The 21,737-nt window shown below is 40.7% G+C and overlaps 1 protein-coding gene across 1 annotated transcript in view; it reads left to right on the top strand.

Annotated features, from left to right (window-relative positions):
* PROK2 (prokineticin 2) overlaps positions 1-9,398 on the top strand; it is a 96,155-nt gene extending 86,757 nt beyond the window's left edge. Inside the window, exons 8-10 of the mRNA XM_025884867.2 lie at positions 738-804; positions 4,209-4,364; positions 8,739-9,398. Of these exons, the coding sequence (XP_025740652.2) occupies positions 738-804; positions 4,209-4,364; positions 8,739-8,785 (270 nt within the window). The 3' untranslated portion in view covers positions 8,786-9,398. The remainder of the gene's footprint in view (positions 1-737; positions 805-4,208; positions 4,365-8,738) is intronic.
* The last annotated feature ends 12,339 nt before the right edge of the window (positions 9,399-21,737 follow it).

Genomic DNA, 21,737 nt, shown 5'->3' with positions numbered 1-21,737 from the left:
GGGCCTCCAGGTTTCTCACTTGCAGGAGGTGGATGGGAACACGAACTGATTCTTCCGGAGAGATGCATGCATACACACATCAAGTTCTGCCCCTTGACGTAAACAGTCTGGTTCCAGTGGATGGAAATTTGCAAGTCTCTCATATTCACTAAACCAGAAATTTCCTTCAGAGCTCATCCCTGTGGTAACTTTTTAAGTATCTCATAAACTGCAAGAAAAACAGAGGGCAGGGAGGGTATTGGAGAGAAGGATTTTACTAATAGCATTCAACTATAAGCAGTCGACACATTTTGAATCAGTGAAAGCTAAAGGCACTGGAACATTATAAATCATTTGAAAGCATCGCCCACCCACCCACCCCATTCTTTTGAACTTCATCAGGGTTTCACTAGAGATTGACTTTGTAGCTTTGGACACAAAGTTTTATGGATGCAAAGTTTGTGACTTTGGATCCCTCCTATCTATCTGTGTAAAGTTACTTGTAAAATAATACAGTATATGCCACTATTGTGAGTGTTGACACCCGTGATCTGGGGATGTCTGCGGGCTCCAAATAATGGGCATGAACACAGTGCATGTGAAGCAGAAGAAAATGTGACTTGTTTAGCTCCTCAAGATACTTGTCTAAAAATATATGTGTTGTTATTGGTTTTTGTTTTTTTGTTTTTTTTTTGTTTTGTTTTTGTTTGGTTTGGTTTTGGTTTTGTTTGCTGTTTTTTATTCTTTTCCCATGCCAGTCCACAGTTTGGAAAGAGTTGTTGTTAGCGACAATCGGGGAACAGTTCACAGACTGTGCCGCTGCAGGTAAAGAAGCTCACGCCGTCGGTCACCTGCTCGTGTGTGCTTGGCTTGTGCTTGTCACTTGGAAGCATTTGTTTCCATGTGTTTGACTTTTAACACGTTTCGAAGTTCTTTACTCCGTAACTCTGAACTTAAAGGTTTTTTTCATGTTATCGTGGCATTTCATGTCATATGTGTATGTACATGTACATATTTATGTGTGTGTTATATGTATGTACATATGTATATGTGCATATATTTTTCCCCACGTAGCTCATCTTAATAGTGTCCACAAACATCTGTCCAAAATCAATAGGCAAAAAGAAAAAAGAAAATTTGGTATCGGTTTGTTCTTAATACAATTTGGGGTAGGTTGCTCCTTCCAGTTCTTCCCCAGGGGTGAGTGGTGTCTCGTGGAGTGTGGAGTTAGGCCAGCACAGCCCCTTCTGTATCCCCTGGTTTTTCTCCCTCCCTCCTGTCCTGCTCTTGGGCCCCTGCTCAAAGAGACTTACAGAGGTTCACCATTGGGGCTTGTAACCCCACACCTGAAGCTCAAATAGAAGGTCCTCAGGCATTTTCAGATACTTAGTGAATTTCTCAGAGCCTCCATAAGTCCATTTTTATTTTGCTTTGTTTTTATCATGAAACCACTCAAAGAGGAGAAGAATTGAATTGCTTGTTTAACGATTTGTTTTCTTCTTGGCTAGTTCCTTCAGAAGGCTTCTGAGGTAGCATTTAGAATACTACTTTACCTGTTCAGCTTTCAGTTAAAGAATTTTTTCTTAAGTAATTAGTACTGATTAATTAGTCCCCAGATGTCTTAAATGGTACTATCTTTGGGGGGGGCCCCCCTACGCTGAGTCACTGCCATGGCAAGCTTCAAATTCACCTACTAGCAGTTTCTATAATTCTCCTTTTGTATTGCTTCCTTATTACACCAGCTTTCATTCCCTTAAGACAAAACCCGGGTGAAGATCAAATTGTCTTAAAAGTACAGATTCCTTCTGTTTTAACAGCGAATAGTTAGCAACTTCACAGTATGGAGCCAAAAATGCGTCCTAGGTATAATTATAAACACATTAATCCCTGGGAGAGGAGGTTTCCTGTGCGAATTATTCCTGTTTCCAGAACCCAGGAAAATAGTCTAAGTAATAATAAACAGGCAGGATTGAGTAAAGAAGGCCTGTTATTCCGTGGTTGACTTAGGAAACTGGTGCACCATTCACTGTCTGTTAAGCATTAGCTCTTACACTACCCCCACTCTACCACCTGAAGCAAGTTAGCGAGTCTCTCTGGGCCTCGCTTCCCCCATCTTTAAACAGTGGCTCCTCCTAGCTCTTATGCTGCCAGCACCCTAAAATAATTAGGGTTTTGCTGGTCGATTCTACTTATGAATATTACATGATTGCTGACGGATCTGCCTTTGCATAAGAGTTGCAGCCTTTGACCATGCCGCTTCTGAAAGTGCTATGCTAGTCGGAGCCGCCTAGTTACCAAAAGCCAAGCCAAACTGAAATGCTGATGGCTCAGCAGATCCAGCAGCCATCAGTTACAACCCTCTGGCCAAGAGTGTAGAAATGGGCCATCCCCAAAGACCAGAGAATGCCGCTGTTTCCCTGAAAGGCCGATCTAGTGTCTTCATGGCCATTCTTGAAAAGGGTAATGAGAATGGCATGCGTGGGGCTTCCCTCTTCACTCGCAGATTTTCCGTTCACATAGCACTTCTGGTAGTGAGCTCGAGCAAGTGTCCGTTGAAGGCGTAAATTCAAAAATAAGAAACCTGAACTAAAACAAAATTGTTGACACAACCATGTTTCTCTTGGCTAAGAGATGGCCGGGATCAGGTCCTATTTATTTTTTTAGAAATTTTGATTTAAATGTGACATATGTACCGACAAGTACACAAATTATAATGTGTACAGCTTGATAAATAGTCACAAAGTCAACACGTCCCCATAACTGCATCCAGATCAGGGAGCAAGCAGAACATTACTCACCTCCCAGAATCCCTCCTTGCCCTCCCTTCCTCCAAAGGTGGTCACCAATCTGGCTTCTGATACCATAAGCTGATTTTGCCTGTTTTCAAACACTGATATAAATGGCATCATTTAGTGTCAAGTCATACACATTTAGAAGGAAAGAAGGGAGGGAAGGAGGGAGGGAATGAAGGAGGAGAGGGAAGGAAGGAGGAAACAAAGGAATTATTTTACTAAAGATGAATTCCTTTAGTAAATTAGACATGCCCTCTTTTCAATTGTATCAGAATACTAGAATGTTTTAACCCCCAGAAGACAATTGGAAAAATTGATGGTATAAATATTTAGATGCACAGATTTAGAGCAAATTGGCCAAATTAGACAAAGCATATTAACTAAAGCAAAATTTCCTAACTTTGATAATGCTCATCTTTCACATTTTACTTATAGATGCTGCGCATGTAAGTACAGAGAGCCAACCCTGTTTCATTGGTATGGCATGAGCACATAAACGGGGAGTCAAAACCCTTTATTCCTGTCATTTTGCCACAAATTAACAGACACAAAGTGGGTGCAAGGAAGCATATGTTGGTACAGAGCCTTCCTTATCTAGCCACCATTCTCAGATACCTGCAGAGTGGCCCCCAACCCAGAATTTAGTTAAAAATAGAGGAAAGACCTACATTAAATCAGTATTGATGAATGCTTTAATGTACATTCACAGAAGTACTAGAATAGCAGAGTCACACTCAGAAGATATTTACTCTCCCTTTATATACAGTGCTGACAGATGGTCATTGGTCCTCTAGGCCAAAGTTCAAAAATGCCAAAACCTGAAGGGGAATGGCCAGAAAGAAGCACTGGAGGGCAGAAAGAATGAAAAGGGAAGGAGCAGACAAGCAAACCACACAAAAATGGAATGAGCAGCTTGGAACACACAGTCTGGGTCCAGTTAGTATTGGGGCAAATAGCACTAACCACCCCACGATCTCTGAACATTTGGCAGGAAGTCAGGAGAAATACTTGCTGTTCTTAACAAAGACAGTCAAGCATCGAGGAAAAGTTCATTTGAGTTCACTTGGCTTTCAGAGGACAGAGCATTATGCAACCCATTTTAGAAAAAGTCTCATCAAAACAGACTAAGAAATAAGTCAAAAAGCTTTGGTAACATGTTAAAAAAGGATAAATTACTTATCTGGAAAATTCGTTTGCCTGGAACATGATGTTTATCTAAGTCCCTGGATAAATGTGATGTACCTGTTGCAGCTTTTGTCCACTAACTTGCTCTTTGTCCAGCGGTTCCCCTTAGAAACAGTGTTTATTATGTGTTCTCTTGTGCCACCTTCTTATTATCTTATCCATAACTTGTAGCTAAGATGATAGGGCTTAAAAAAACAGTACAGACAGACTTGGAATTATCACTTATTTCTTTCTTCCCCGCCTTCCCCTCAGATGATGAAGTAATAGGAGTCAGTGTCAGCGTTCGGGACCGGGAAGATGTCGTCCAAGTCTGGAATGTAAACGCCTCTTTAGTGGGTGAAGCGACCGTGTTAGAAAAGATCTATGAACTTCTGCCCCACATATCTTTTAAAGCAGTATTTTATAAACGTAAGTGCTTTATTTTCAGTTATTACTTTCTAGCTTATTCTGTCATTACTTTTAAAGACAGAGACTATGTTGCAAATGAGGTGAAGGCAGAATCACTCAAAATTCTATAATCCAGAAAATAATGCAATAAAATATACGTGTTAAAAAAAAAAAGTTCAGTCTCAAGAAATTAAAATGCGTTTTTATTGTCACCTAAACACATGGATCAGAAAAGGTGATACGTATTGTATTTGTTATTTCAGAAATTTAAACCTGATCTTAAATTTGTCATTCTCAGAAAAAAATTACCTTCTATTTGAAGCAACAATAACAAAAATGTTATTATATGAGCTGGCAGGTAGATATTCAATCATCCCTTCATAAACAGGAATTTATAATGTATAACATCTGTATTTGTGGAGAACCTCTTGTTCTGAGAGCAGGGGTGATTGAATGTTCTACTGAAATGCTAATATTTCTTCATTACAGAAGGCCATGACACAGAACGAAAGAGAATTCACGCACAGTGGTGAAATGTTAACAGTATGAATAGGTGTGTGGACCCATTGTTTCCATCATGATTCATGTTCATTGCTTTTGTGTGCTCTTTTGAAAAAGTCATCTTTTTCATAATGAAAACAGCTTAGTGCTATTAAACGAATGTTTGGTAGATCAAACTGCAGGTTACACTTTTAACAGTGAGTTCAAGAAAAGTATTGACAGTCCTACATATACATCTGATAAATTCCTGTTTTCCAAACCATTCCAAGAGTCAATAACCCAGTTTTTTTTTTTTTTAACTGTGTGGCATTTCATTGACTCTAAGATGCCTTTGATGATAAGTATTATTTTACAATTACTGAGAAAGAAAAATAAAAGGTTCCCAATTAAACTATATTGTATTATTGAATCCAGGGGTCTTCCGATGTGGGCTGGGGAGTGCATCTTAGTCTTGTTGAAATACACTCCATTATTGTTTCACTTTTCCCAACCCCTTGCCAAAAAGGAGAAAAAAAAAATCAAATGTTCTTATGGGATTGTCTTGGTATGATAGAGGTTATTAAAACAAAGGCCTCCCTTGAAGGAATCATAAAATCACAGGCCAAATGATTTAGATTTTAAGCAACAAGACTGATACGTTGCTGCAGATATTCAGCAAGTGCTTAGCTTCTGAATTTTAAATGAAAGTTTAAATAAAAGAGACAGAAAGATGGTCCTGCAGAAGTTGATTCTTGGCTATGCAGTGTGGAAATGGCACATTTGTAGATGCAATTTTTAGTCCTTGGGGAACATTAATTGTATTTTCAACCCAGATATTAATTGAAAGGTCACCAAGGATCTTTTCTTGTTTTTCTACTTCACAAGACTAACTCTCTGGAGGGAAGTTTATTTCAGGGCCATTTATGAATGGGGCTACAGCATTCTTTACCACCTTTGAACCAGCCCCACATTTGACTCAAAAGAGGAGAGAAGCAATTTGGAATCAAGTCAGGCACTCTGAATTTTTGTTCCCCTTCAACTGTGTGACCTCGAGCAGGTCACACCTTCTCGTCCTTTTACTTGCTCATCAAATTATTGAGGAGGTTGGTCTTAAATGATCTCCAAGGTTCCTTCTACTTCAAAATTCTCTGATTAAATTTCCAAGTAACACTGTTAGCAGCAGGTCCAAGATGATAGGAGTATTTCACTAGAAAATTAAGCCTCACAGTGGTTAGCCTAGTTGTTAGGGCAGTGGGTAATACTCAGGTAAGACTGAACAAGGATGAGTCACTGCTTAGTTGTTGTGATGGCTTGGGGGGAGGGGGAAGGGAAGCCAAATAAGCGGGAGAAGTGGCAACCTGGCCAGTTGAATCAAGCTGAATAGATGACCTAAAGATAGATGCCATTGTGAAGTTTGTGAGTAACGCAGAACTGGCTAGGGTCTCCATAGAAATCCATATTTTAATGGCATAAATTAACATTTAAAGACTCAAAGATTATTCAGATAAAAATTTGAATTGGAAAAAACAAGCAATTCTCTTTATTTTATATAAAGCAGGCAGTCCTTTACTCAGTAGGATTATTATACACCACGTGCTGCAGAATTGATTTGGAAAAATGAGGTTTGGGCAGAAATCTTCATCACAGCGTGATGAAGAAGTCGTAGGGTGAGCTAAGTTAGGAATGGCCAACTCCATGCTTTTATTCTGTCTTGTTAATAGGATCCTGGTGTAAGTATTCACAAGTATACAGAAACCAGGTGACATGGCAGATTTTCTATGTAGAAAGAGCCCAAGCGTATTCGGTCAAGGCCTCCAGCAGGGGAGATGAGGAGTGGGCTGTTGTTAAGTTATACAGGATTTGGATATAGATTAATTATTTGATGGAGACACTCACAGTGTACAGAGACCCTTCCCTCCACCCCAGTGCTACCCTTCCCCCCACACCCATTCTGTTACGTTCTTCAGAGCAGCTGAATGGCATCTTTTCTGATGTGAGAATTATTTAGAGCGGAGGTTGGCGCACTATGAACCTTTTGCCAAATCTGCCCCCTCCTTGCCTTCTTTGGTAGGGGCTGCAGCTAAGAATGGTTTTCACATCTTTAAATGGTTGGAAAAAATCAAGGGAAGAACGACATTTTGTAGCACATGAAAATTGTATGAAATTCAAATTTCCGTGTCCATATATAGATAAAGTGTATTGGCACCTAGCGGTGCCCGTTTGTGCACATACTGTGAATGGCTGCTTTAGTTCTAACGGTGGCACAGTTCATCGTTGGGACAGAGACCATGTGGCCTGCAAAGCGTAAAATATTTATTCTCTGCCCCTTTCCGGAGCAAGTTCTCTTGACTCCTGGTTTCGAGAATTCTATCTTCTCTTTCCACCAAGGCTCACCCAAGGCTGAAAAAGAACTTCTGTCTCACAGAACTCCCCCAGTTCTGAATGTTCTATTCTGCTAGCTTCATAGCCCATCACAGTGACAGGACTTCAGTATCTCAGCCATGACCACCACAGACTGTCCCTCGCACTCAGAGTCATAAAAATCTCCGGACAGCCCATATCTCTCGATTTATCACTTGGAGCCCGGCGTCGCTAAGAGGTCTGGGCTTCCTCCACTTGACCCCACAGCACTGTATATTTTACTGCAGAACAGACCATATTTGCTTCGGTACCAGCCCTAAAAATCTGTTCTAAAGGGAAAAAAAAAAGTGAAATATTTGTAAAGTTGTACATGCGAGAAGCACTCAGTTAAATCATTTGGGATTGTAGGCTCTCCTTAGGAATTTGGCCAACCCACGGTAACCCTGCGAGCTGTAGGTATGCTTCTGCCAGGGTTTTAGCCAAGTGAAGAACAGGTTGGGGCAAACATCCAGGATGATCCTGAAGAGAAAATAGTCCCTTTGCCCACCGCTTCACCCCTTCAGACACTAGTCTGAAGAATTTAGTCTATATTAAAAACAGAGAAATGGAAGGGGCTTGACAGGTGAAATGGGCCAGCCCATCCATGCCTTCCCAGGACGTCCATTCACTGCCCATAGCGGGAGGATGTAGGGAGACAAAGCACAGAGAATTCTGAGTTGCCTTCAGCTTTATCAGACCCAAGCTGCAGGGACTTTTCCCCTCGAGAGAAGAGGATCTGCCCTTGCTTCATGGTGATGGTTAGTCAGATTCCAGGAAGTGGACTTTCACACTTGGCCTTTTTTGCCTTGGAGAAAATGGTATATCTATTACGAATGTCTCGTTTCCCACTTCTACTTTATAACATTTTAAGTCTTTGAAAAATATTTTTGATAGTGCAGCTTTTTACTCTAGGGTCCCTAACTGTAATTAGTGATTTTGCAAGCCAGACAATAGGACTGGAAAAAAAAATTAAAAACATGATTGGAAAAAAATAAAAGACCCATCCGTTTTATGAAATTTCATTTCCCACAGAGGGTGCTCAGAGGTTGGGGGGATGTGATAGGATTGCTTACCCCCTTGTGTTGTTCTTTGCTTTGCTTTGATTTTGTTTTGTTTTATTTCTAAAGATAGGTCCGTGCATGGCCCTGGTGTGGGTGACATTGGGTTCCCCCACCCCATGCATTCCATGGGGCACATTCCCCCCACCCCCCCACCCCCATAGCATTGGAGGCCCCACATATTCTCTTCATCAGCTTGCGGGGATTACTCACCCTCTCGGCACAGCAAGCAGAAACAGGCAGCATGCCCATTGCTTGTTTATTCCTTGTTTTAATTTTCATGATTACGTTTCTCAGGAAATGCACGCCTTAGCTAACAGTTACTGGCACAAAAAGGTATTTGCATTCTTGCCAGCCTTTGGGGAAACTGAATGAGATGCCTTAGAGAAGGGTTGCCCCATCCTTTGCTTAAAGTTTTCTTTCCTTTTTTTCTTTTTTGTTTTTTTCTGTCCTTTAGCCCATGAAGAGCATCATGCTTTTGAAGGTGGACGTGGAAAACACTAATTGCACACTCTGTAAAGAATTCTTTGTCCTTTGCTGATTGGTTTTGGAAACGGTCTTAACAGGAGGGAGAGTGAAGAGAAGACTTGCCGAAGCCCGATGCTGGTCCATTTAGAGTGGGTTTCTGTCCTTGCAGATGGGGCAATTAGGGCTCAAAGTGGCAGGTGGGGTGGGGGGGACTGTGTGGGTTTCTACCGTCACATTACTTGCTTTTTTTTTTTTTTGCCTTCTAAATTCTCTGTTCTTTTCACTCTGGGTTGGGTTTTTTTTTTTTTTGTCCTTTTAAATTTCCTTATTCAGTCTAATTATTGTTTTCTACACTCCCCTTTCATTGAGGCACAAGAAATCGGTTTCCCTTTAAGTAGCTCTGCTGTACCTAGTTAATGAGAATATGCCTAATCGTGACAATACTGCTTTTGAAAACCACACTGTACTTGGAGGAATACTAGCTTGGTGAAACCTGTCTTGATTATTTGTTGTGACACATTCCTTCACACTGTGCACTGGGCATTGTTTTTTTCTGTCCCAGGGAAAAGAAAAACCATACTTAATCTGATTTTGCACTGACAGGACACACATCTCTTATTTTTCCTTTTTAAACTTTTTTTTTTTTTTTGCAATAAAAGGAAAATAATAGTTGGGTTGCCGAACATGAAAACTATAATCACAGTTGAGTGTTTCAGGATATAAATCAACTCTAGGCCTTCACACCCTCTGTGGAAGTATTTCTAACCAGAATTTCAATTTGGCCTTCTCAAAGGATAGGCATAGAGTGGTAGCAATGGATTTCTCCTGGTAGGAGACCTTGTATTTCTGATTTGAAGAGGTGGTGATATTTTAATTGTTTGCATTAAAGCTGCTTCTGAATTTTGGGTGTGTGTGCCCACTTAGGGCTTTCCAAATCCATTCGAACACACTTTGTTAGATTATCCCTTTTTCCTGCTCACATTGTATGTCATTTCCAGTAATTGATAGTCCTCCTCCCTGGGCAGCTCTCCCCTGCCTTTTTCGTTTAGGAGCAGCAAAGTAAATCTCATTTCCAGGATGAATGTGAACATTGGCAAAGTGGAATGTTGAGTGCATTCTCTTGATATTAATTTTTGGAATTGTTGATATATATTGTATTATGTTACCAAAGAAATACCAGTTTTAGTAGAAGGAAATGGCCACCCTCTGGAACACTGAGACTCTTTCAAAAATGTGCCAATTTCCCTCTCTCAACTCTGCCAAGCCTCCCTACTGCTTTTACCTGAAAAAGGCAAGGGCCTTTTGAAGACACTTCCTCCTGCTAGCTTTTTCTGAGTCCAGGGAGCTAGTGCACGCTTACACATTTCACAAAAGGGGCCCAGTGCTCAGAACTTCGTTGTACCCAGGATTTTTAATCCCTCTTGCAGTATTGACCAGCAGAGAGAGGTAGGGCCACTTGAAGCCTCCAGCCTGTGTTTGTAAATAAAATTCTCCATTCAAACATTTTAAAGGACCTTCAACGATATCTATTTATAAAAGTTGTGCCCTTCACTTGCATTACTAACCACATCAACCATAACCTCAATGATCGTAGTTTTAAAAAACTCCTTTGTTTCTAAACTGAATTTCTTCAGTGATTTCAGAATGAGGTATAAGGATATCAGACCCCTTTTTCAAAAGCCTGGAACTTGCTTCTCTAAACATTGTACTAACATCCAACTTATTTTTAAGTTATTCATCAAGAATTTTTTAAAAAATTATTCTGACCATGAAGTTAAATTCTTTTTTATAATATATTTTTCTGATAGACTAGGGAAAAAAGGAGGATTTGCCTATCTTCATTTTAATTGTCATATATATTTCCACAATTAAATGGATTTGAAGTATTTTTATTTTTTTTTTGAACTTTATTTAAAGCATTGTGATGACATGTTCAGCTTCTGCATGTATGTAGCCTTTGAAGAAAAAAAATAAATAGGAATGCTAGGCTCACATTAGTGTTCTCGAGTTTCTGTTGTTGATGATCGTGGCACATGGCTTAACGCACAAAGTAGATTTTTGTCCCAGAGAACTTCTGCACCTTTTCTGACCCGGCAGAAAATACCAACCGTGAGAAGGATTTAATTTGCCAAATGTTAAGAACCTATTATCTAAATTACTTTAAGAGTGGATTTTGTCAGATTTTGCTTTGGAAATTGTTTTAATTGAATATTTAGTTCCTAATAGACTTTGTATGAACTAATCTGATTTAATCAGTCTAAAAACCTCTCATTACCTTCTTGGATTAAAGAAGCTAATACTCTTTTGAGATACAAGGAAATATCTTGTGGGGCATGTGACTTTTGTTTAGGGCAGTGTACCCATGCTTGGGGGCGTAGGGTGGGGGTGGTTGGTGGCAACTTGCAGGAAGATCCTGATTTTTCAGTCCGGACCTTGCAGGTGCAGCCTGTCCTCTCTACAGAGAGCCGTATGGAAGTCACAGCGCTGACTTGCTCGCTTTTGTCCTTCCTTAGGTCTGGATGCAGAGCAAGGGTCTCTGATGGAAACCAGTATGTATTTTCTCCTCCCATTGCCCCATACTATGTTGTTAGATCACAATGGCTTGCTTACACTGGGGAAGTTACACCCGTTTCATAAGGACAGATAATACCCACTGAAAGTAACTTGTCTCTGTATTCACTTTTCTTCTGCATGCACATCCCGGAAGTGTTGACTTACTGCACTTAAAGATTTCCCGCCCGGCTTTTCCACATTTCTGAAACGAGGGGATAGTTTACAGTGAACATGTACATTTGATATAATGTGGCTATTAAATTTATGGTAAAATTGACAGCAAGAAAATGCAAAAGGAAAAACACAACTCTGATAAAACTTTAAATAGTTTAACTCGACTCCTTCTCAACACTCTTCTTGACTTCAGCTCATGCCTATACATACACACAGTTCCAAGACCTTACAGATGAACGAAACTTTGGGTATCATTGAGTAGTAGACACACCTGCCGGGTACTAGCAGAGCCTTGACCAAACCTGTCCCTCGTGAAAGGACATGGGGTAGCAAGCGACAGAGCTGGGCATCAGAGACAGCAGGCTACATACCCAGTCCAGGTTCCTCGAACTGAGAACAATCAAAAGTCTGTCAACCTAGCCCCCAAAGAGCTCACCCCACTTGAGCACTACATACCTGACCCTGTCTGGCCACTGATATGCCCGTACGTGATCAGGTATCCTCTCATTTTCATTTTCTCCCTCTGACTCTCAGCAACTAAAGCGATGCTCCAGTTTGGTGTTTGAAAATAACCTTATTGGGACAGGAGGTGGGCCTTTGCTTTGAGAAGCCCAGCTCCTAGAAGGTCCCATCTTTTGTACTTGAACAAAAGTGACAACATTTGGAGCGATCACATGGTGGCGCTGCCTTCCAGCCAACCAGTCTGACTCAGCGGCATCATTTATCCAGCTATGTTTGTGTACTTATGTTAAGATTCGAGTGCATTTTGCTCTTCTGGTTTTATAAAAATGTGGTTAGATACCACCAAAGAAGTTTAGCTCTCCTATACCTAATAAAAACGGGTGAAAGGTAGAACTTTCTGGATGTGCTTTAAAAATCTCAAATCTTAGGCTCTCCGTGAGCCTCGAAGCAGTTATGAAGAGAAAGAACGAAATAAACTAACATATAGGAAATACCAGAAATATTTCATCCAGTATTGTGCCCGAAGGGAGAAGTAAAATTATGGTTTGTTTTGGGGTTTTTAAGGGCTTTCTAAATATGGAACTCCCTTTTAAAATTGTAAGTCTGCTCTTCACCTTTCCTAGGCTGCATGTTTTCTGTGTGATTTCCCTAACAACTGAGAGTAGAGGACTGCCTGTAGGTAGTTTATTTCTTAAAAGGATATATGCAGACCAATTAAAGATTATGTAAGAGTTTGGCAACTCGGGATTGTAAGAGCCTGGGTAATGGCCTCGACAACTGAGAGGGGTCGGAAGGTGGAGAGGGAAAAGGTGGGAATGGGGCCGCGGTGAAGAGCCCTTTGAACCCACGCTTCTGTGTAGCAATTAGAGTGGGTTCTCCCACTCATCCTGTCCCAAGGAAGAAAGCTCAAATAGGTTCTTTACACGCCTGATTATGCTGTTCTGTTTCTGTTTTCTGTTTTTACATATACATCCAAATCTGTGAGCACTTCTTACTTAGGCTAGCGCGTTCAGGCCGAAAAGTCACCATCTTGTGTTGTAGAGATAGTCTCATCTTGCTGACACTACTCCATCTCTAAAAGAAAACTCACCAAGTCTTTGAATTTTAGAGTGGAAGGGACCTTCGAGATCATCTACCAGTGCTTCTCACCCCGTAGCATGCAGAAGAATCATCGTGGTGCTTACTCAGAATGAACATTTGTCAGCCCCGACCCTAGAGGTTCTGATTCACCAGGTCTGGGAGGCCTAGATATCTGCTTTTTTTAGCAAGAGCCCCAGTGATTCTAATGTGGATGGCCCTCAGACCTCATTTTTAGAACCACTGTTCATACCAACCCCTGCCTATGACAAGTGAGGAGAGCCTCCCACCCCCCAAGCTCTCAGGTGACCTGACTGGAATTATAATACCAACAACCCTAGGAAGGCTGGAGAAAACCATTATCACTAAGACTTGAGAAGATGATGCTCGTAAATAAGAACTTTATGGCTAGGACCACAGCGGTAATAAGTAGCCCATCTCTGAAAGTCCATGATATAAAACCTTTAATACAGAGGGGCGGCTTTTCTCTTTTCTAAATACCATTTCAGCGAGTTAAGAGAAAAGAAATTAATGTTCAGAGAAAGTAGTTACTCCATATGGGCAGTAACTACTTTTCTATAATATCTTATGGCATCTGGGGTTCAGCATCATTGAACAAGATTAAATGAACATTATAGAGCTATAAAATTGCATGTAAAATAACGCAAAACTGTTCAAATGACTATCAAAGTAGACTGGGAATGAATTTCCACTAAAATTGTCACTCCTAGACGTAGCTTAGCAAAGCCATTACTAAAGTGGAGGGATTCTTTAATACAAAGAAGTATCAAAAAAATCAAGTAAGTATTCCCTAAAACCATGTGAATGATAATCAAAAGTCATCGTGAAGTCAATATTTTTTTGTCCATCATTGCTGCTAAAATTTAGAGTCCCATTGTATATGTGTGTGTTGAACGTACTAATTAGAATATCCAATGCAATAGCCTTTTGGATATTCTATGCTTTTGTGTCCTTCAGAAATCATGAGGTTGAAGAAATCTGTGTTAAATGTTTGGGTTGCTGCCTAAAAAAGCTATCGACTCATTTAATGAAATGTAAGATTTCTTTGTGAAAATCTCAACTCCTGATGTTGAAGTGGGAGAATTTTCCTGAAACTTTTATTTTGGAACAAGTGTTTGAGATTTATAAAACTGCCAACTTTGTATTTAGAGAAACAAGCATTAAGTAAATGTGAGCGTTTCTGAGTTTTCTGTAGAAAATCAATGGTACGTTTTGTCTTTTTACCTAAGAAAGTTTAAAGAGGTGAAATTTTTAATTTTAGCACTTTACCTTATATGATGAATGGGGACTTTGAACATTTTAATAAAACTTGTAGGGTTTCTGTTTTCAAATAGAGCTATTAATTTTGTGAGTATGCATTAAATCCGCACCCCCCCCCATTTCTCAGACATTAATCAGGTAACATGGCTCGCAACCACAGTGTGTGTGTGTGTGTTTTTTAAGTTTTAACTACTCAGTTATCATTTAATAACAAGTTACCATCCCCTTGTGAGTATCCTCCCTGAGATTTTAGTTTCATTTAAATTACTACACAAAGGATTTCAGAGCTTAAACTGGTGAGCACACTTTAGCTTGGGACATCTAGCACCAGTTATCCCAAATTTAAAATCTTATCAGTTGCGTTCAAAATGATTCATTCTTTCAAACTGTCTTACCTGTGTGTAAGCCGAAGCAGGTTTATTTGCCTTATGTTTTGGATCTGCTTGTGCCCCCCCCCCCCCGCCATTGTATACCATCTGTGCCCTATGCGGTTGGGGCCCTTCCACATATGGCTACAAGCTGGTGTAATGCCCTTCCTTTTGATCTGGCTTCATCTAGTGATTTGCTCAGTATTTTTAAGGTCAGACTGAAAACTTTTCTGTTCTAGTTATTTTTGATTTTATATTGTGTGTTGTGTTTGATGTTCAGATACATGTGAAAGTTGCTTCTATGAGTCAGTAATTTCTATTCCAGCCTTTTGCAGCAATAAGGTAAGACTAGACTGTACTTTTCTTCCTTGAAAATGTAGTGATTTATGTGTTGAGGGCGACTGTTTAGGCTTTTCATGTAAAAGTTCTTGCTGTTTTCTCATTTGGGACTAAGCTGCTATTATGAAATCTGTGCTCCTTTTTTCAAGTTATAACTTTGTGGGGTTTAAGGGTCCATTAGTTTGTAGAACTTGCTATTGAGAGTTTTTTTTTTCTCATCTGTTGCCACTCATTTTCACTCTGCGTTGGGATTCTATAGAACAGAAGTGTCATTCTCCTCCCTCAGGTTTAAAATTTCACGCCATTTTGTAACCACATTGCTTCATCTTAACTAGGGTCCAAGTATATGTGTGGTGATGGTCATAACGCTGTCTATTCTAGCTCCTAGTGAACCTTTCTGTCCAGCTAGCGTAGTATGAAGCTCCCAGCGTGGCGTGTGGGACACGTAGTAGGGCGTCCACGATGCCCTGACAGGAAGCAGCTGTTCCTTGCATACTCCCGTATTGAGCGCTCATCTTTGGCTCTTAGAAAGCACATTTCACTTACTTTCAATCCTTTTCTCTACTTTTTGCTATGAGTGGTCTCATTATAGAGTAAGTCAATTACTCTTATTTCTCTCTTGTCCTCCAATTCGCCCTTAAAATTCAACTGTCCCCCATTTCTCCAAGTAAAGTGAACTTACTCTTCCTTTCTGGCCGTCCAATATATTCCTTTAAAAACAAAAAGAAACCAGCAAACTCTTATTTCTTCCATTTATCTGCAGACTTTCCTATCTCTCACTGCAGAAGCAAGCAGTTCAAGCTTATGTGTGTGATGCCCAGTCACCATGAACACAGCAGATTTTCATGACATTTTTGAAGGGCAGGGAGTAACACCCTAAAGGTGTTAAGATTTGCCAGTATCTCCTTCTCGTATTCGGGTCTAATTACTGCCGCCATACATTCTGTGTGTGCTGGGTCATGTAGTGGTTAGCGATGCACTTTTTGGGGACATGTTCTTAGTCGTAGGCTCTGCCTTCCCACTGAAGAGCCAGTTTTTCAGAGGCCAACCCCGGTGATTCTTTTGGTTGTAGTAACCGCTGTTACAGAACTTTTAACTGCTTTCCCTAATGAGTGTATTTTTAAAACCCTTTGAGGTCCTATGGGAAGATAGATCTTTTGTTATAGGAAGAAAAGAAAATAGTAGTATTTACTGGGCTCAGCAAGTTAAAATGTGTACCATTGAAATATGTATCTATTTCCCATCATCTGGCTAAGCTGTGGTGCTGACTAGGTTATTTCTTGCCAGAGAAAATAATTTTAAATCATAAGCATATTTAACTAGCAAGCATAAATCATAAGCTCTTCTAATCATAAGCATGTTGAACTCTGGTACCATTTGTACAGATGGTATGGTTAAATGTGTGGGCTCCTCCCAGCCTCAGAGATGTGGACAAGCTCTTACTCCCCAATTTCCTCTTTCACTTGGGGAACTTAAATCACTTGTTGTTTGCACATACAGAATTCTAGAAAGCATGGACCTAGAGGAAGGTTTCAGGTCTTAGGAAAGTTTGGGGTTTTGTGACTCACCCTGACTGGAGACCGGTAGAAATGAAGGTAAATATTAACACAGCGTTCCCTTTTTGAGGCAAAAATAATTGGTGTTTCAGGAAGATAGTCAAATTATGAAGGACAAGACTCTGATTTTCAGAATGTGTCTTTTTTAAAAAAAACAAACGTCATGGAATCATAAATAACATTTTAACAGAAGCCTGTTGGCTTTCAGAAAGTGTTCTCCAGGTGGTTGGTTCTACAGAAATACTTTTAGATACTGCAAACAAAGCTCCTATTGTAAAGTATATTTTTTAAAAGTATTTTTAAAAGTGTAGTAACACAATAACACATCCATACTGACATGCATTGCAAGGCAAATTGTTAACATTTTGGAAGCCAGTAGGCATAATTTACATACTCATTGATTTTGTTTTATGAAACACCACTTTTTAGAAACTTTTTATTGTAAAAATAAAACAAAGATAGAGAACACCACCCAAAACAAATGTGTAACTTAGTGAATCGTTATATGGAGAACACTCCTAGAACAGCACCCAGGTCGAGAAACAGAACTTTGCCGGTCACTCCAGGAGCCCTCTTTGTTAGTTTCCTCGCTGCCCCAGGCCCTGCCTTTGCCCACTTGACTTCCAGTAAGCTCTTCCTTGAATTTCTTTCTGGTTTTACCACTCAGGTGATAAACATCACCTTTATCTTTTTATATAGAAGCTCCTCTATTTAGGAAAGTTGGGTTCAGAAAAGTTATTTATAAGCTCTTTAAATGCTAAGTGCAGAATGACACTATAAGCCCTTGCTACCCCCATAAGTCAGGGAGCGGATAGAGTTTGGCACGCTTCTGCTGTGCTGTGTGACTCTGTTCCTAGCTGTGACTCAGTAGAAACTAATGGCATATGGAGCTCCATGCCATCGAAGCACAGACTCCCTAATTTACTTCTCCCCAAGACACTAGGGGGTACTGTCATGATTGTTGCCCCCATTTTCTGTATGTGGAAGTTAAGGCTCAGGGGTGAAATGACTTTCCCATGCTCACGCAGGTGGTCTGTCACGGAGCCAAGGGACATATAAGTTACTGTGGCTCCAGCCTGTTCTCCTGATGCTAGGCTTGATGGAAGATTCCAATATACAAGGATTTTGAGACTGCTTAGAAGAGTTTGTTGGTAAAGGAAAGGTCCTTTCTACAGCTTTAAGAAAACGATTGAAAACTCGCTGGCCTAGTTCAACCTTTCATTTTACAGATGAAGAAATGACCCAGAAAGCATAAAGAATTTGCTTAAGGTCACACAAGCAGTTGGTGGCAAAGTTGCAGCCAGCTCCCTGAATCTCCTGGCTGTTAAAATCAATGATCTTTCCTTCATTCCATACCTTATGTGGAAAAAAATACACATTTCCTAATCCGCTTCTTTGCATCAGTTCCACATGAGCAGATTTGTCTCGAAACCAGTGTACAACTAGGATACACCATCTACTTGCTTACTTTTTCAAGGTTTTAGCTGGGAATTAAAAAATTTATATTTGAAGTGTGCTTTTCTGTCTCACTTATTGAGTGCCCAATCTGTAGATTGCACATGCCTAACACTCTCCTCCAAAGAATGTACAAGAATAACACATTTGACTGGTGTGGATGGCAGGTGGAGAAGAATTACTGGTGTAGTGTAGGCCCTTCAACATATTCACGGCCAATTCTGGATTATCCCAGCACAGATGGATCATGCAAAATCCCTCTTCTACTTCTTACTGGTGACCTTTAACTATTTGTGTTTGCAAATGCTTCTACTGGAGATTGGAAATGAGAAGAGCAGAGAAGATGGGATTTGGTTTCTTGACCAGAGTGTCACGTGTCCTGGATAATGGTTTGGTGGCTTTCGTGGGAGACTGTGGGATTCTCTCTGTTGACCACTCTGGGATTTCCAAACCTTAGCCTTGGATGTCAACAATCGGAAGGGAGGCAGACTGGCACAACGCAAAGAGCTTAGCTTGGAATTTGTTTTATTGGGTTGAAATCCCATTAGCTTCTGCCTCAAGCAAGTTACTCATCCTCTCATAGCCCCAATTTCCTAATCTACAGAAGGGAAGAAGACAGCTTCTTCAAAGCCAATGACATATTTAAGCACCCAGCTCAGCACTTTGCTCACGTAGAGAGCTATTCAATGGTACTTCTATTATTTGACTGTATGTCCACACGGTAAAGAGAGTGAACTGATCCAGTGAAACTTTGGCACATTCCTCTTGACATATTGGTCCAGCTTAAGTTGTTTGAGATCCTGCAAGTTGATGGCAACACTGGCCAAAACCCACTAGTCTCATGACTGCTTGTTTACCAATCTTTCTACCTCCTCACGCCATAGTGGCACAAACAAATCTGCCTTCTTCCCTGGAGCGCTGTGTACCTGACTTCTGGGTCATTTGCTGTGAACCAATTAAAAACCTGAATGAATCTTCCAGTTAATTATTTTCTAAGGACATTATTGCCATTGTTACTCAGGAATATACGAAGGAAGTCCAGCTAATGAAAATGTTTTCCAGGCTGAACAAACTATCGTTGAAACCTAAATCCCATGTAATGCTCTGTGGATTGTAGGCACTCCAACTTATCATTGGAGGAGGACCGTAGGAGGCTCCCAAGGGTTCCTCGTATTCCATGCATATTCTTTTAATGCTGGGTGCCTTAAGGAAAGTTGGTAGACATCAGTAGAGCTGATAGAAGGATTATATGGGATATTGACTAATTCACTCAGAAAGTATTTATTGAACAACTATGATGTGCTGCTAGGCACTGGGGATACAAAAATAAACAAGAAAAGACATCATCCATTCTTCATGGAGCTTATCGTTGAGCGGATTGGCAAATACCATTAAAACTTAGGAACTACTAGACCATAAGAAAGGCAGGAAGTGTATCTTAAACATGTTTGAGCTCCACATACCTACACATACTACAAACTCAGTGCATGCTGGAATGAAGGAATGTTTGAGTGTTGTAAGCAGTTTGTTTTTTTTTTAAGTTAAAGTATCCTGAGATTTCTAAAGCTGAGTGTTTTTACTAATCTCATTATTGTTTTAAGCTGTCTAATAATAGTTTTGACACTGAATTCAGTAACCACAAAGCCTGTTTATAATTTGTTGGTGCTTTTCAAACATCTTTAAAAGCCAAGCGAGCCCTGGACTTTCGCTTGGTAATTCACCATGTCTTTATGTATATACTGAGGGGTAACCATCATAAAAAGGCCTGTGCGCCAACATGTTCAATATGGGGATTCTTACACTACGGAATGTCTAAAGATTGCTTACTCTGTAATTTTTAAAAGCCCTGTAATTCCTTATAAAGCATATATAGCATCTGAACAAGAAATATGACACTAAGGCTTGGATTAAATAATATCTTGGGGCCACTGCCTTATGCATTTTCAGCAGCTCAGGAACTCCACTAAGTGCAGGTTAACAAGACCAGAGCATCGTAAATGAGCATCTGTCCCATGACCCAGTTGGAGACCCCTTCCGATTATTCATTCCAGAAGCACGTGCTGACACCGGGTTCAGCCCTCTCGAATCTCCCACTCCAAGTGGGCTTTTAAGATTGGCAGGAGGTCAGAGCCTTCCACCCCCGTGCTTTGTGGCGTGGCTCAGTGTTTTCCGGGTCTTACTTGCTCTGTAGCCCAGATAACTCTATTTTCAATTAAAGTAAACAAAAGGAGACTTGGGATGGGGAGCAGTCCAATTCGGAACACTTGTGTGGAAAAGGGTTCTGTTGTTGTTTTTCCAGCATTTTAAGTGAGGATTTTAAATGAGAACAGGCACAGAAGAACTTGTTCGATTGGGCACAGTCACCGTTTATCCCGCTGACCTGGGTTTTTGCAGCCCTAGTTCAGCCTTCCACTTCAAAGGCCTGGCTCTGAGGGAATCACACATTTGCCTTGATGACAAATTAATCAAACTTGATTTCTTGGATGAGATGGATACAAAAGAGCTACAGCTCCCCAAGGCCTGAAAGTCACTACAGCCCTTCTGGCTCTGATTAGAGCCACAAAAGGATGTCTGAGAGCCATCTTCCTCCCTACTCAGGCTGTGGGACAGAGCTGAAAGCTGCCGGCTTGTAAAGGAGAAAGGCCTTATTAAAACACATTTCAGCTGCGATCAAGTGCTCGGCGAGCCCTTCTGACAGAGGAAAATTACTTTTTAGTAGATGCTCACCTTCTCTCAAGAGCAAAGTTTCCACTTAGAAGAATGAGGAGAGGGAGTATATTAGCAATCTGAAATGTTTATAGAGCTTCCCTTTTATGTTTCTGTTGGGAAGGTGAAGTTAAAGAAAAAGAAAGAAAGAAAGAAAAAAAGAAAGAAAGAAAAAGAAAGAAAGAAAGAAAGAAAGAAAAAAAGAAAAAAAGAAATGGCTTGTGATACCTGGCAAGCGTTAGGGATAGGTGGCGTTTTGCTAAGGAAATTTACTTGTACCTGGTTTAAAAGCAAATTCCCCCGGCCGGGAGCTTTATGTACCTTTAAGGCAGGCCTAGGACAAGGCAAAGAATGGGATTCAAAATGCGACTGCTGTGGGTCGGCTCCGGCAACCCACTCATGCGAGAGAGCGAAATAAGCCTTCTGCTAAATCGGGGAGCGCAGGATTTCGATGCAAACCCTCTTAGCAGCTTTGTCATCCGCCTGTTCTGCGGAGCATCCAAGGACACTGCTCGCATCCCTCTTGTGATCGCTGTGCGTTCTATATTTAGAAGAATTTCTGTTGCACAAAATATGGTCCCCTGACTGTCCTGGGCGGGCTTTACGCCTTTCCCTAAAAGACTTCAAAAAATGAAAGGTTCATACCTTTATATCACAGTTTTGGAAAGAAGAACCCAAGAGGTGTTTTTCCCCCTTTTAATATGGAGGCAAAACACGCAAATCCACATACTGTGAGTTCCTATTTTATTTGTAGGATCTCCTTCCACGCAGCCGCACCACCGCCATCCGGTGACTGATGGCTGATAAACATGTGCGCGGTGAAGTGGGGTCACACAGGCTCATCTCTCATTTCTGACACTTGGTTTGAAGAGCCTTCCTCCAAGTATCTTTGTTATCCTGACAGGCAGTTTTCAGAAGTTTGTGGCATTCCAGGGTCCTTAATAACTTAAAGCTGTATTTTAGAATCCAGCCAGGAGCAAAGTGTATGGCGGGTTCTCCCTTTGCCGCCGCAGCGAG

Source organism: Callorhinus ursinus, unplaced genomic scaffold, assembly GCF_003265705.2.
Source record: "Callorhinus ursinus isolate GAN/ISIS: 27379988/994484 unplaced genomic scaffold, GSC_fseal_2.0 scaffold15, whole genome shotgun sequence".
Taxonomy (NCBI): Eukaryota; Metazoa; Chordata; class Mammalia; order Carnivora; family Otariidae; genus Callorhinus; species Callorhinus ursinus.
Note: the sequence above shows the minus strand (reverse complement) of the source record. Positions and strands in the feature narration are given on the sequence as shown.